Genomic DNA, 13288 nt, shown 5'->3' with positions numbered 1-13288 from the left:
TCTTTTCCTACTGTAGGTTACTCTGAGCTCTAAAATATCCCTAAGAATACAAGAACATCATGAAAGGAAAAATGAGAAGCTTTTGTTAGGCTATTAGATTGCCCCCACAAAAAGTTACTGGTGAATTCCCAGCACACCTGACAACAAACAAGAGCTGTATGGAGCTCAGCCACTGAAAAAAGGGGGAGAGAACCTCATTACTTTACAAAATCACAGCCACATGACAACCACTGTTTAGGATGTCTTAAAGCTTCCCTATCCACTGTGCACTGTGAGTTTCAGCTTGTAACAATGAAATACTCCCAAAACTAACAAGGAAAATAATAGAAGCATTTATATGTAAACTTTCACAAAACTCTAGCAGCAAATCCATACTTAAAGCAAGTTTCAGTTTTGAAGCTACAACCCATTTTTACTTTGTAGAAATAAGGTGGGAATCCTTTGCTTTATTATAATTTGGGCATGCAGAGGAAAAAGTCCAGTTAATTCTCCCCTCTAGAAATTAAAACACTCGTTTTGGGATTATGGTAATCTGGTACTGGATGATCTCAGATGTTTACATTTAAAAATATACTGTGTAAGTTTTAAAATCCAGAGGAAAAAATATCTGATTTATAATAAAGAGGTTAAAAAGAACTAGAATTTCAGAATCTTGCCACTCAGTATCTTTAATTTTAGCACGTTTCCTAACACCGTGCAATTTATCGAATTGTGAGTCCTACTGAATCAAAATCTGGGGGAAAAGAAAGGCTGGGCATCTAGGATTTCACATTTATAATCACTGCTCAGGTAGTTTGTACAGTTTTTATTTTACATAAATATCAAGTCTTTCCATATACTTAATACAGGTATTCAAATTATATACCTCAATACAGTTCTTTTTAAAAATCAATTATTTCCATCAGTATACTTACTGTGACCTTAGTAAGTATTTGTAATACTAAGGTCACAGTTTAAAACCCTACTGCTAGGGCTTCCCTGGTGGCGCAGTGGTTGTGAGTCTGCCTGCCGATGCAGGGGACACGGGTTCGTGCCCCGGTCCGGGAAGATCCCACATGCCACAGAGCGGCTAGGCCCATGAGCCATGGCCGCTGAGCCTGTGCGTCCGGAGCCTGTGCTCCGCAACAGGAGAGGCCACAACAGTGAGAGGCCCGCGTACCGCAAAAAAAAAAAAACAACCAAAAATCCTACTGCTACCCTACTGTCCACAATGAAAACCTGGATATTGAAAAAAGATAAAGGTGGGGTTTTCTGCAGATTTTTAGCTAAGTTCTTAAAACAAAACAAAAACAAAAACAAAAAAACACCAACAAATCCAATTTCTGCTTAAACGAGCTAAGGCACTGTAGTCAGGAAAATAAACCCTTAAATCAAAAGATACTAACTTGTCACCATTACAAACATAAAGAATCCACCATAGACAATGACTAGGATCTTTCTCAGTGAACCAGATGCTTGAATTATTTTTAATTAAAAATTCTCTGAATATTTCAAAAGTAGGATATGAGTTATTTCAGGCAAAATTCAAAACAGCATTAAAATTCCCCAACGACTTAAATTTTAACAAATTCTTATTTCCTTATTAGAGTAACAAAAGGGTTAAATTTGGGGTGTTTGTAACTTCCAAAATTATTTTCAGAACAAATACATTCAATATACCAACGGCATTGATTCTTCTTACAGATTTCACAACACCCACGGTGTCTATGCCATATGTTGAAGATTTTCATTTGAATTGAGATGATTAAATTTCCTGATTAAACAGTAAAGGGAAAGACAGGGAACAGTCTCATTATGTATCTAAACAGAATATATATTTAATTTCTCTATCCAAAGTTTGAAGGTAGGAAAATATAACACAGGACTTGCTGAGTGGGTCTAGCTAAGTACAAAGTTTAACTTAAAAAACATTAAGCTACTAATTTAAACCTTCAAGGTTCAGTGCTTGACACAGTCTCCCCAAAACTTCCAGCTAAAGCATAAAGACTCTAAACATTTTGTGTTCACTTGGGTGAATGTCAAAATGTCATTGTCAAAAGCCTAAGGCTTCTTTAAATTAGGTATTCTTTTAATTTATTATACACATTATGGTCACAGCATGCACAACTGACTTTTATGTTAATCAAAACTCTTTAAGAAGGCAATCTAATCTTCTCTAATATCTTTTTTAATGAATCATACACCAAAATCTGATGCTACCCGAAGATTTCAATGTATCACTATATCTTCCTCAAGTTCAAAGGTAAGACATAACAACGAATGCATGGAAGAAATAAAAAACATGGCAACTTTCTGTGGCATTTATACACAAAGGGAAAACCTGGAAATCTATACACACCTGTAGTATCCATGTTATTACTACAACTACAAAAAGAAACTATTCACTCTTGAAAATTAAAAGGGAACAAGAGAAAATCATCTCACTTTTGTGTAAATATTCAGATTCTTTAGCAAGGTTGAATACAGTGAAATTTTAGATTTAAAAAATTAAGAATGGTGGAATCAACTGCCATTCCAGCAAAAGCTCTGCAGCCAAACCACACTTAACTGTTACTCACGCCCTCCTTCATGTTCTTGAAACCACTGGATAGAAAGCTTTTAAAAATTTTCAGCCCTTAACCAGCATGTTGCTGTACCCTGTCAGGGCAGGCAGCAAAAAGAGCAGCAATATTTCTTTGCTGCTGAAAAGAGAATAGAGGCTGTTTACTCCATGTCACTGAGTCAATACGCAGAAAGCAATGGATAGGGAAGGGAAAAAAGAGGAGTATCAGCTGCGTGGGGGGAGAATGTGGTGCTCAACACTCAAAGAGCTAACTGATGCTCTCAGGTGACAGCTCCAGTCTCTAAATGCCCCCCCAGTTCTTTGTTTGAAGTAAAGCAGTTCCTCAGGAAGTTTACATAAGCATTGTATCAGCCACGAGCAAAGCATTCGGTTCTTCCACAAATACGCGTAACAGTGAGACTCAAAGACAGCATGGGATGAAAAGTTACTAATAGTTTAGTTCTATATGAAAGCTTTAGATTACATATGTGGAGCTTCCCTAATTTCTACCCGCAAATTGCACAATTTAGCTTGTCTACCCAGGAATTATAGAAGAGTTTATACCCTCTCAACCAAGTATAATTTGACAATCTCTCCCCTCAGCTAGGAAGCAGTGACAAGTTAATGACATAAGTACAGGACAGTACATACCACAATTAAGACATACAATCATCTTTAAGGTTTTAAAGTAAGATTTTTTTTCCCTAACACTTCATAAACTATCACTGTCAAAGCTTCACATCAAACAGTAAGAGACTGTCCAGCTTCTTTTCCTTGCTACATTGAAATGCTTCCAGCGCTTCTATAAATAAACGGACTGTTGTGAGTCTTACCTAGTTCTCGTCGTGCAAGCATTTGTTTTAACAATGTTCCACCTGCTCCCTCTGCCGATTCCATCCTTAAATGAACATGTTCCTCGAGGACCTGCCTCAGCATCCTTCCTCTCTTTACAACCTATCCTTTAGTAATTCCATCCACTGTTATTCCTACAAATGTACCCTGAAAGTCCTGTAAGGCACCACACACTTAACATACCCTACGATGGACTCACCGGCCATCTCAAGTCTCCCGAACAGCTCATTCTCCAGAAAGTCCCGGTATCATACCAGAGCAGTTCACCCAATGATCAAGCCTGAAATCTGGGAGTGAATCCTGGCTCCTTCTCCCTCAACCCCTCATCCAATTAATCCTATGAATTGTACTTTCTCAACGATATTCGGATTTGTACACTGCGATCCATCCCACTACTATCATCCAAGTCCCAAAGCCCGCCACTCAGACTACTGTATTCTAATAACCTCTAACTGTTCTCCCTCCAACCTCTCTCATGTGTTTCCATAGCAACCTGTGTTTCTCCTTTAGTAATTTGAGTCACTCTACAAATATACACCGAATGTGTACCATGAGCCACCTACTGTATCAAAAGCTATATATACGTTGGCAAAGGAAACTGGCATTAGGTGCTTGTAATTAGTCTGGTGAGGAAGATAAGTGTCTGGTCAGCACTTGTCTTCCTCACCAGATTAAGCTTCATGAGAGCAGAGAAGATGTCCGGGGTGATGCCCATGTGTCTAGTATGAGGTACTGCTGTGGCCTCAGTGCCTGTAATAGCTGGCACATACTAGGCATTGATAAGTATGTGTTGCTTAAAAGACAGAATTACCAAATATACATATGGCCTTCAAGTCGTCACGCTCTCCAGCACCAATGACTTACTCCCGCCAGCTGTTGGTTACTTCCACTTGCGTGACTCAACTTAAACATCTTCTCCAAACCCGCACTCTCACCTCTGGTAACTACTCAGGCTGCGGACGCCATCTTCCACTCGCCTTCTCCTTGCGGTCTCTCTGGGAACCCCACAGCACTGTCTCAGGGGGCCTGCACTTCCTTCTTTGTGTGATAGCCATCTACACAAGGTTCTATAAACTGGATAAACTTTTTAAAGCTAGACACTGCTTTATTCATCTCCATATTCCCCACCGATCACAGCCTTGCACATGTAGGCACTAAAATAATCTGCTGAGTGAATCAATCCCTAAGAGAAATCCAACAGGAAAATAAGACTGAAAGAGAATGTTTGTGACTCCAAGAGTATACAGACGGCGCCTATGACCGGAACGCCTCCAAGGAGAGACGAGACAGCTCCATTCCTAGAGGTCGTTAGAGCAAAAGCGGGTGAGGCACCATCAGCTAAATGACTTTGGTTTTGCCTCTAGGTTCCTAAGCTTTTGATTCTAAAATATCTTACCTTCTTGTCAGAAGGCATATTCTAATGTCTAAGACCATAAATTTCAAACTTTTTACAAAGGAGCCAATGTTATTTACCTCCTGAAATTGGATGCAGAATCTTACCATAAGACAGATTAAAAACAGAGCTGGCCTGGCTGAAGCTGGCTCAGGTCGAGAGGCCTACGTGCTCAGTCTCTTCAGCACCCTCTCCACACAGCAGTCCCTATTATATTTCCATGGAAGACATTCTGAAAACTGAGGTCTAGCAGTAGCTCAAACTCCCCTTGTGCCACCCTCCAATACGAGTCAAGAACAACACGTAATACTCAGGAACTCCCGATGAGAATCCTGTGCCAGGGGATGGAGCTTTAGTAAAGGTAATACAAATAGAACTGACCTGGGGCAGTTTCTTCCCTCAGTCTCCTGGATCTGAGCTGTACCACTTCGTAAAGATGGCGCAGTAAGACAAACCTGGGGCGGCTTTCCAAAGGTGCTCCCATCCTTGGAAGACCAAGTGATGAAGCAGGATGGAACCAAGGGAAAAGGTAGCATGGAGCAGATAAATTATTTAAGTCTGTTTCTGATCTGGGCTGTGAACTGAAAAAGAAACTGGACCCCTGAAGTTCACATAGTCCAGCCAGCTAAGAGAATGGGAAAACTCCATAGGGACTCAGACCCAAAATCCTAGCTATTACACATCTGCCTGGACTACCCTCCTCTGTAGATGCCCTTCTGGAACCAGCTGCAGCAACGGGTAACAATCCAAGAAGCAATTCTAATTCTGATTCTGATTCTAATCACATGTTCATAAAGTATTTCTACCTCTAAAGCACAATTACATAAATTCTACTGCATCTAAATTTCCCTGAGAAGTAGTATCATTTTCCATTTAATGGATCAAATAGTTAATAAAAATACTTATAACTAAGTTCAAAAAACAATTTATGTCGATGTCATAAACTTTCAACTTCCACACCAGTCCTTTAGCCTGGCCAGTACCTTTTGCCATTTACAAGGCCCCAGGAACTGACCACAGCAAACTTGAACATCTTATATTTCATTTTCCCTGCCCAGTGGGAGTGAGATCCATTTAAAGTTAAGTGCAACCACAGCCCAGAGAACTTTGTAGCAATTTGCCAAGACAGCTGTTCAAAAAGCCGATTAAATAGCAGGGGTGTGAAGAACACTTAGAATTATCCAGAAATGTACTGGATACAGTACAGCAGAAATTCCCTGGAGTTCAGGTAATGAACTCACCAACTAAGAATAAAACCAAAAATAATGGCATTGAGGAGAATGAAAGTCCTCTTGAAGACTGCAGAGCAAAAGGTTTAATGCCCAGTTTTTAGAATATGGCAAACTTGATGCAGAGGTACAATGACAAAAACCTGAGTAGTGATTCCTTCTTTAATAAAAATTAGAATCATGCTATCTAATAATACCTAAAGTTAGCAAGCAGTAAATAAATATGCAGAAGGGAGGATATGGCAGCCTATACAGAAAGAGGAAAGTCAATAGTAGCTCCTGCTTGATTTCGAGCATATGCAAAAGCAGGCTCATTTCAAGAGTGGAATAAACCTGGCAAATACAAATGATGAAAGAAGTTTGACAGGTTTGACATATTAGTCATAGGAGGAAATTGCCAACGTTCATTTTGTGATCGTACTTCCCTAGAACTGTGTTCATTCTACAATACACAATCACTCAGGGAAACAAAACAAAACAAAACAAGCCTACAAACTCCCAATAAACCAAACCCAAAGTGATTCATCTCAACCTTTCAGGTTTTCACAACTGAAACCACCACTTAACAAATCAGAAATTATTTCTTCCTCCTTTCAGAATAAAACACCAATGATAAGCATTTGCTATCACCTGACAGCAACAGCAATCAGAGAGTAAATGTACTGTTCTCCTAAGCCATATATATACATACACACACAATCAACACTATCTGATCAGTTACCCAAAATTCTTTTCTACGGGCTAAAGGAAGAACCAGTTCAGGGCAATATTTTGTTTCATTTAGGTTTTGGAAAGAACTATGAAAATGCTGAAAAAATTATGGTAAAGTTGTAAAAAGAAAAAAACTTAAGCACCTCTTTCTGACTGTGGATTATACGCTAACTGTAGAAACTCTGGAAGACACAAATTATAGAAAAGAAAAGAAAAACAGTTCATAATCCCAGTGCTTTCATAAGTATTTTAAATGGCTGTATGATATTTTCTTACAAGGATGTTCTATATTCAAATATTCTATATTTGCACCACTTCCCCACTATTGAATATTAAAGTTTCTGGGTTTTTACTATTTGACAAATATTACGGTGACAGACACCTCAGTGCAGACATCCTAGTGCAGTTTATGTTTTTAATCATTTCTTAAGGATTCCCCAAAGTGAAATTACTGGGTCAATGAATAAAAGCATTATCGAGCACTTGATAAGATATTGCCAAATTACTTTCCAAGACTTTTGTACCAATTTAAACTTCTGCCTTTTCTACTGCACCTCACCACCACCTTTGCCTATTACTGTTAAAAAGTCTTCGGTAATGCAGTAAACCAAAAATGATTTCAGCTTTTAATTAGCATTTCTTTATTAGTAAAACTGAACCATTTCCCCCCAAATCTTTATCAATCATTTGTACTTAGACTTTGACAAGCATAGGTGTGTGCTTTAACCACAGAGGGTTGGTGGTATTTTGTTTTCCGATTTGTATAAATACTGCAAATACTCATCTTATATTTGATGTTAACTTTGAATCCTTCTTCAAATCTTTAACCACAGATTTTTATAATACTTCTATACCATACCTTTCCATCCCCCATAAAGGTAGTATGAAGTATGTAGTTGTGAATACTCACCCAGTATTCAGATGACCTGGGGTCATTCCATACCTAAGTTGAGCTATATAATAGGCAAGATGTGGCTTTCTCCTAAGAACTAGTGCCTTCACTCGACTCCGGGGAAAAAAGGGCCTCTGCTTCCCAAAACACAGAGTTTTCTTTCCTTTTAGAGAGGTCCGTGTGGGTGAGGGAGGGGACAATACTGAAAATCACATCCTAGGAAACCAGAGAAAGATGGTGGCAGCTGTTTTTCTTTGAAGTTGCCCACCCCAAATTACCCGAAGTGGGAGTCCAGGCAGATGGAGTTTCCCGAGAAAGCGCGGCTTCCTCCACCCACCTGCCCCTCTACTCAGGTGGTATAGCTTTGGGAGGTGCTTAGAACTGTACCAAACTCCTGAGATGGAAGTGAGGTAATGGGGGGCGGGGGGGACCTTCTCACTCTGGCTCCCCAAAGAAGCTTGACAGGGTAGGCAAGACCCCACCCTGACCCAACAGATCACTGCTGACTGGATCAGGCCTGTAGTCTGCTTGGACCTCCAGGTTAAGAAGGTAATCTCTGGGGAGCAGATTGTAGGGACCCTGGATGGGAAAGCAGGCCGGGCTGTGGCCACAGCTTGGTCTATGACATTTAATATTTAGACCAGTGGTTCTCAACCCAGGGACAATCCGCCCCGCCCCCCCCACCCAGGGGACATTTGGCAATGTCTGAAGACATTTTTGGTTGTCACAGCTTTAGGGGACAGGGAGGATTACTACTAGCTTCTAGTGGGTAGAGGCCAGAGAAGCTGCTAAATATCCTACAATGCACAGGAAAGCCCTAGACCTCCCAAACAAAAAATGATCCAGTCCAAGACATCGAGAGCAAAAACTGAGAAGCCCGGATTTAGACTATGATTTGCGGGCCTCCATTTGTATTCTTGTCTCAGGTCTTGCAAATATTTCAGGCAGGTCTGCTAAGAATCTAATCAAAAAGTATAAAACTTTTTATAACACTGTTTTTATGGGAAAAAAAGTTATTTCAGGTTATAGTATCCAAAGAATAACTTCTCCGACTCCAGTTAGAATTCATTCTTTTATTCAACATTTACCAAGTACCTATTATGTGATCAGGCATAGCGCTAAGCAAAAGTGACAGTGTTAAAGGAAACTGATCGGATCTGAGGACTGTAGATTCAACTCCTGCCCGGCTCAGAGCAGTGCAGTGTGAAAACACAACTGGGACTGTGAAGTCACACCGATCCACTTCCAATCCCAGCTCCACCACTTACTGTCATTAGGCATGTTACTTTACTTCCCTGAACCAATCTTTTCATTTCTATAATTGGTCAAATAGGACCTTCCTCAATGTCGGAGACAACTAAGTAAGATCGTTCCTGTAAAGCACAAAGTATATTGCCTCGTACACAATCAATATCCAATAATCAATTTCTATTACTAAGAGGAAACTTTAAGTTTTTAAGTAACCACTAAGTTGGAAACTGCTAATATGCCTACAAAATAGCCACTAACTGTGACTGTGACAGCTGGAACACAATTTTAGTCATGTTAGTTGCACAGCACCTTACATCCTTCAAATTCTGGCTCCTTTCTCCTTCTCCAGCCTCATCTCCCATGACCTACATCATCTTTAATGCAGCCCCGTGTCCCCATGAGGGGGACAGATTGAAAGATGAGATCTGGTAGTAACCAAAACATGTCAGGCCAAAGGTCGCTGTGAGAAAGAAAACTCTTCAGCTATAACTCTGGCAGTGTACACAGGTGCTGGGTGGGAGAGGGAGAAAACAGGGTGAGGGGCAGGGAGGGAGAGAGAATGAACAAACATAAAAGGTTCACAAGCCTTTTGTGTAACAGGTCAAGTTTACTTGTCATGTGTTTCTAAATGAAAAAACTTTCACCAGCATTCATCCCTCACTTCACAATTCACCTATATTCTGCACTTATTTCATAAGAATGGATTGAAAAATAAGTCAAATATAATCAACCTCATCAATGGAAAAATCCACACACAGATGGACCACATTACCACAGCCTAACAAATATGGCCAGCTATCAATGCCAACATCTAAATGAGAAAAGAAAGCATTACCCACAAATAATTACTGAAAGTATAGTTTAACAGCAAAGAATGGTTAACAGTTGCAGTTTCCCTTAGCCAATATACAATGTTTTCATATATAATAAAAGGGCACACTTTATTGGACCTGCTTTGAGACAAGTTATCTGTCAGCTAACGAGTCCCTTTCATATAAGTAGTTTACTAAAAAGTTTACATCTATACCTATATAACCAAGCATCTACCTAGCATACCACTGGAATCCCCGGCAACCTTTGCTCAGATTCCTGTGACAAGACAGAAGCAAAGGCAAAAATGGTAAATATTCTTTTAAGTTCACATGTCTGATGTAAGTTTTGGCCACGCTCATTTTTGCCTTAGTGTTAACTCCAGGGAAATTTTTTTAAAAACATAAACTATTATCAACTTAGCTATGGAAAAATAAACATTATCTATGCTCACTGTGATTATGGATAGGAACCCTAACCCAAACCCTAATCCCAGGTCTGTGTTCAAGTCCTGGTTCTACTCCACCTGTGACCTTAGCCGAGTTACTGCAACTCACCGAGTCTCAGTCTCTTGATATGCAAAATAAAATAAAGTGATTGGATTGAGAAGCTTTAACGTTTCTTCCACTCAAATTCTGATACAGAGTTTGGAAAATCTTCACAATCAAAATGTTTCTTAATGATCCTTTGGGTGTAGGAGGATGAAATGAAGGCCTTTAGAGAAATGATGTGACAAATTACAGGTTTATAGATTTGAAAAGATCGTTTAGTGAAACAGTCTTGAAATCTGTGCTTAGTGATTATTGCAAACTACTGCGTGAAAATACACAGTGACATGACCACAGAACTGCTCCTGGGTCGCAGCAACTTCCTGTCACACATCCTTCCAGGTAGCTGTTTTCGGAAAAAGAGTCTATGGATCTCCTAAATAAGTCCAATGAAGTGACTATTAACATTCATGAGATATGCCACCGTTCAGCCTTCAGGGGTGTACTATGCTCCCCTGGATTCCACTTACCAATTCCAGTTTCAATGACTGAGGGTATCAATATTCCAAATAAGCAACAAAATAGCAAGAGTAGAATAATTCTATGACTTGGAATAAGGGTCACTCTCAGAATTATAGAGTCTGAAAAGACCCTAGTGATCATCTCCAACACTTTCATTTTACAGAAAAGCATTACATTTATTTCACTAAACGCTTAAGGATTAACTGGCCGAGCATGTACATGAGCCTCCTAACTCATTTGACATTAGAAAGAAAAAAAGCTTCGCTTACTGGGGGGGCAGGGGGGGTGTTCCTTCCTAAAAAATCCTTAAAGAAAATAATAATTTTGCTGGAAATTACTTATTCTACATGCAGAATTTCTGGGAAGTACTAATTAATATCCATACCCTATCACAGCTATTTTGGTGGTTCTGGTCACAAAAGAAGAGAAAAAGGCAATTATGAACACAACTGACTTCACACGTGTACCACCAATCGGTACCACACTTTTAAGCAATCACAGAAACTGTACCGTAATAAATATTAATGGTAGATAACTCAAATGTTTCACTTGCCCTCCAGTCAGGTCACGGATACTGCAATCCTAACTATGCAAAGTACACCATGGTTCATCCTTGTGTCATTCTGCATTGTAAATCACACAATTAAGGGGGAAAAAAAAGTCCTCTATCCACTCTATGAGGCTAAATAACCTTAGAACATAACTAAAAAACTCTGTTTAATTGCCATTTTACCAATAAAGTCCACGTGAAGCCTTAACTTTCAAGAAAGGTGTTCCTCCTCCACCCCCTGTGCTAAAAGATTAGCACAGTGCTAATTCCCTTAACATAAATATAAATTTAGGAACAATAAATTGACAATTAATACTGATGATGATATTCCTCCAGTCTAGAAGAATAAAATTAAAATATAAACTGCTGACATACGTACGGGATACAAAAATCCAAGAACATCAAGTTTAGGACACACAGGACTGGGTTAAGAGAACAAAATCCACCCTACCCATATATATATGAGGAGTTATTAGTAATCTTTACATCAAGATTGTTTAAAAATTTGTAACAGCATTACATAAACCTTTCTAGTATCAGGAAATAATTCCTCTTTACCCACCACTGAACAAAACATGCATCTGAGGCTGACCTGGAAATCCAATGTCCCATGTGTCTACAAAAATAAGGACAACTCGGAAAAGTTATGAATTCTAAGAACTATGAACTAATTGGAAACATACCGACAAGTGTTTCAAGATTCTACAGCATGAAACGCTTGCAAGAGCCCTACTTCAAAAGAATCTCAAATCAATCATCATCATGCTTGCTCTACGTCCAAAATCAGGAGCTTCCCTAGTCTGCACATATCCAGATAGGTCACCGGGTTTAAAGTCACATGGTGATTCTCTGGGTCGCTTTAAAATTTGTCGTTGGTAGTGTTATATAGTACCCTGTTTGTCCAAAACGCCTCCACTATCCAGCAATTTTCAAACTTCAGGGTCGCTCAGTAACACGAAGGACACGCAGATTCCAGGGCCCAAGCTCCAGAATCTTATTCAACGTGTCTTGGGAGGAGCCCTACACCTGCAATTTCAATCAGCTGCCAGTTGGATCTGAAGCCGGTGGGTCCAACAAGTTCCCCAAAGAGCACCTGCTTCAACCCCCGGGACGTGTCACAGAGAAAAGTCAGGGCAGCTGGGACTTCGGGCGCCGCGGGGAAGGGCTCTGGGCCAGGCCGGATCGTCCCACCAGGAGATGCCTGGTCCTCGAGCAAGTGAGGAGGCAATAGCGATGGGACGGAGATATTTTCAGCATTTCCATACAGTGCCATTTAGCTCTGCTGGAGAAAGAGCTGGACTTCCAAGTCCCACAGGTCAAGCTTACTAGCAGCTCTGCCACTTACTAGCCGTGCGTCCTTAGCGCTCGGACCTCGGTTTTCCCGTCTGTGCAACGGGCTCCCACGCCACCCCACCGTGGAAGCCTAAGCCCAAACGAAACTAACTCGGCCGGTCGCCGGCACTTCCTGGCTCTTCCCGGCCCGGCCCGCCTGCACCGCCGCCCCGCCGGACGGCGACACCGGAGTGCGCGCCCAGCGGGCCGCCGCCTCCCAACGCTCCCCGCCCGGTCCGACCCTCGGCCGGCCACTCACGGGTAGGCATGGTGACCCCGAGGCGCGCTAGCCGCCGGGCCGAGGCTCAGCGGGGCCTCGCCAGGCGCGCCGACAGCACCATGACGGGCCGGACTGGGGAGACCGGGACGAGGCGAAGGGCGAAGGGCGAAGGGCGAAGGGCGGAAGGCGCCGACACGGACCCCGCGGCTCACGCAAAGGAAGCTGGAGGCGACAGGGGCCGCAGCTAGCCCAGCTCCGCGCCGCACGACACTTGGGCGTCCGCACGTCCTGACGTCAGCACGTCACCGACGTCTCGGCCCCGCCTCCACAGGGAGGCCGCGCTCTGGGCAGGGAGCGACTGCTTGCTGGGGCTTGGGGAAGTTGGAGAGGATAGGGCCGCGCATAGGGCGACTTCGGGCTTCGTTTTATTGTCAAACCCTCCTGATTTGAGTCTATTCATTTTCATGAACCCTTATGAGAGGTGCATTAGCAATAT

The 13288-nt window shown here is 41.5% G+C and overlaps 1 protein-coding gene across 3 annotated transcripts in view; it reads right to left on the bottom strand.

Annotated features, from left to right (window-relative positions):
* EFR3A (EFR3 homolog A) overlaps positions 1 to 13077 on the bottom strand; it is a 90858-nt gene extending 77781 nt beyond the window's left edge. Inside the window, exon 1 of one of the 3 annotated variants that reach the window (XM_081258690.1) lies at positions 12832 to 13077. In XM_081258690.1, coding sequence (XP_081114816.1) covers positions 12832 to 12841 — 10 coding nt within the window. In that variant the 5' untranslated portion in view covers positions 12842 to 13077. Of the gene's footprint in view, positions 1 to 12585; positions 12704 to 12831 lie in introns of those variants that run through there. The other 2 variants (XM_081258693.1, XM_081258691.1) reach the window with 2 other exon arrangements.
* Positions 13078 to 13288: the final 211 nt, after the last annotated feature.

This window comes from Mesoplodon bidens (genome assembly GCF_964165515.1).
Source record: "Mesoplodon bidens genome assembly, chromosome: 16".
Taxonomy (NCBI): Eukaryota; Metazoa; Chordata; class Mammalia; order Artiodactyla; family Ziphiidae; genus Mesoplodon; species Mesoplodon bidens.
The sequence above is the reverse complement of the archived record's forward strand: the minus strand, read 5'-3'. Positions and strand labels throughout refer to the sequence as shown.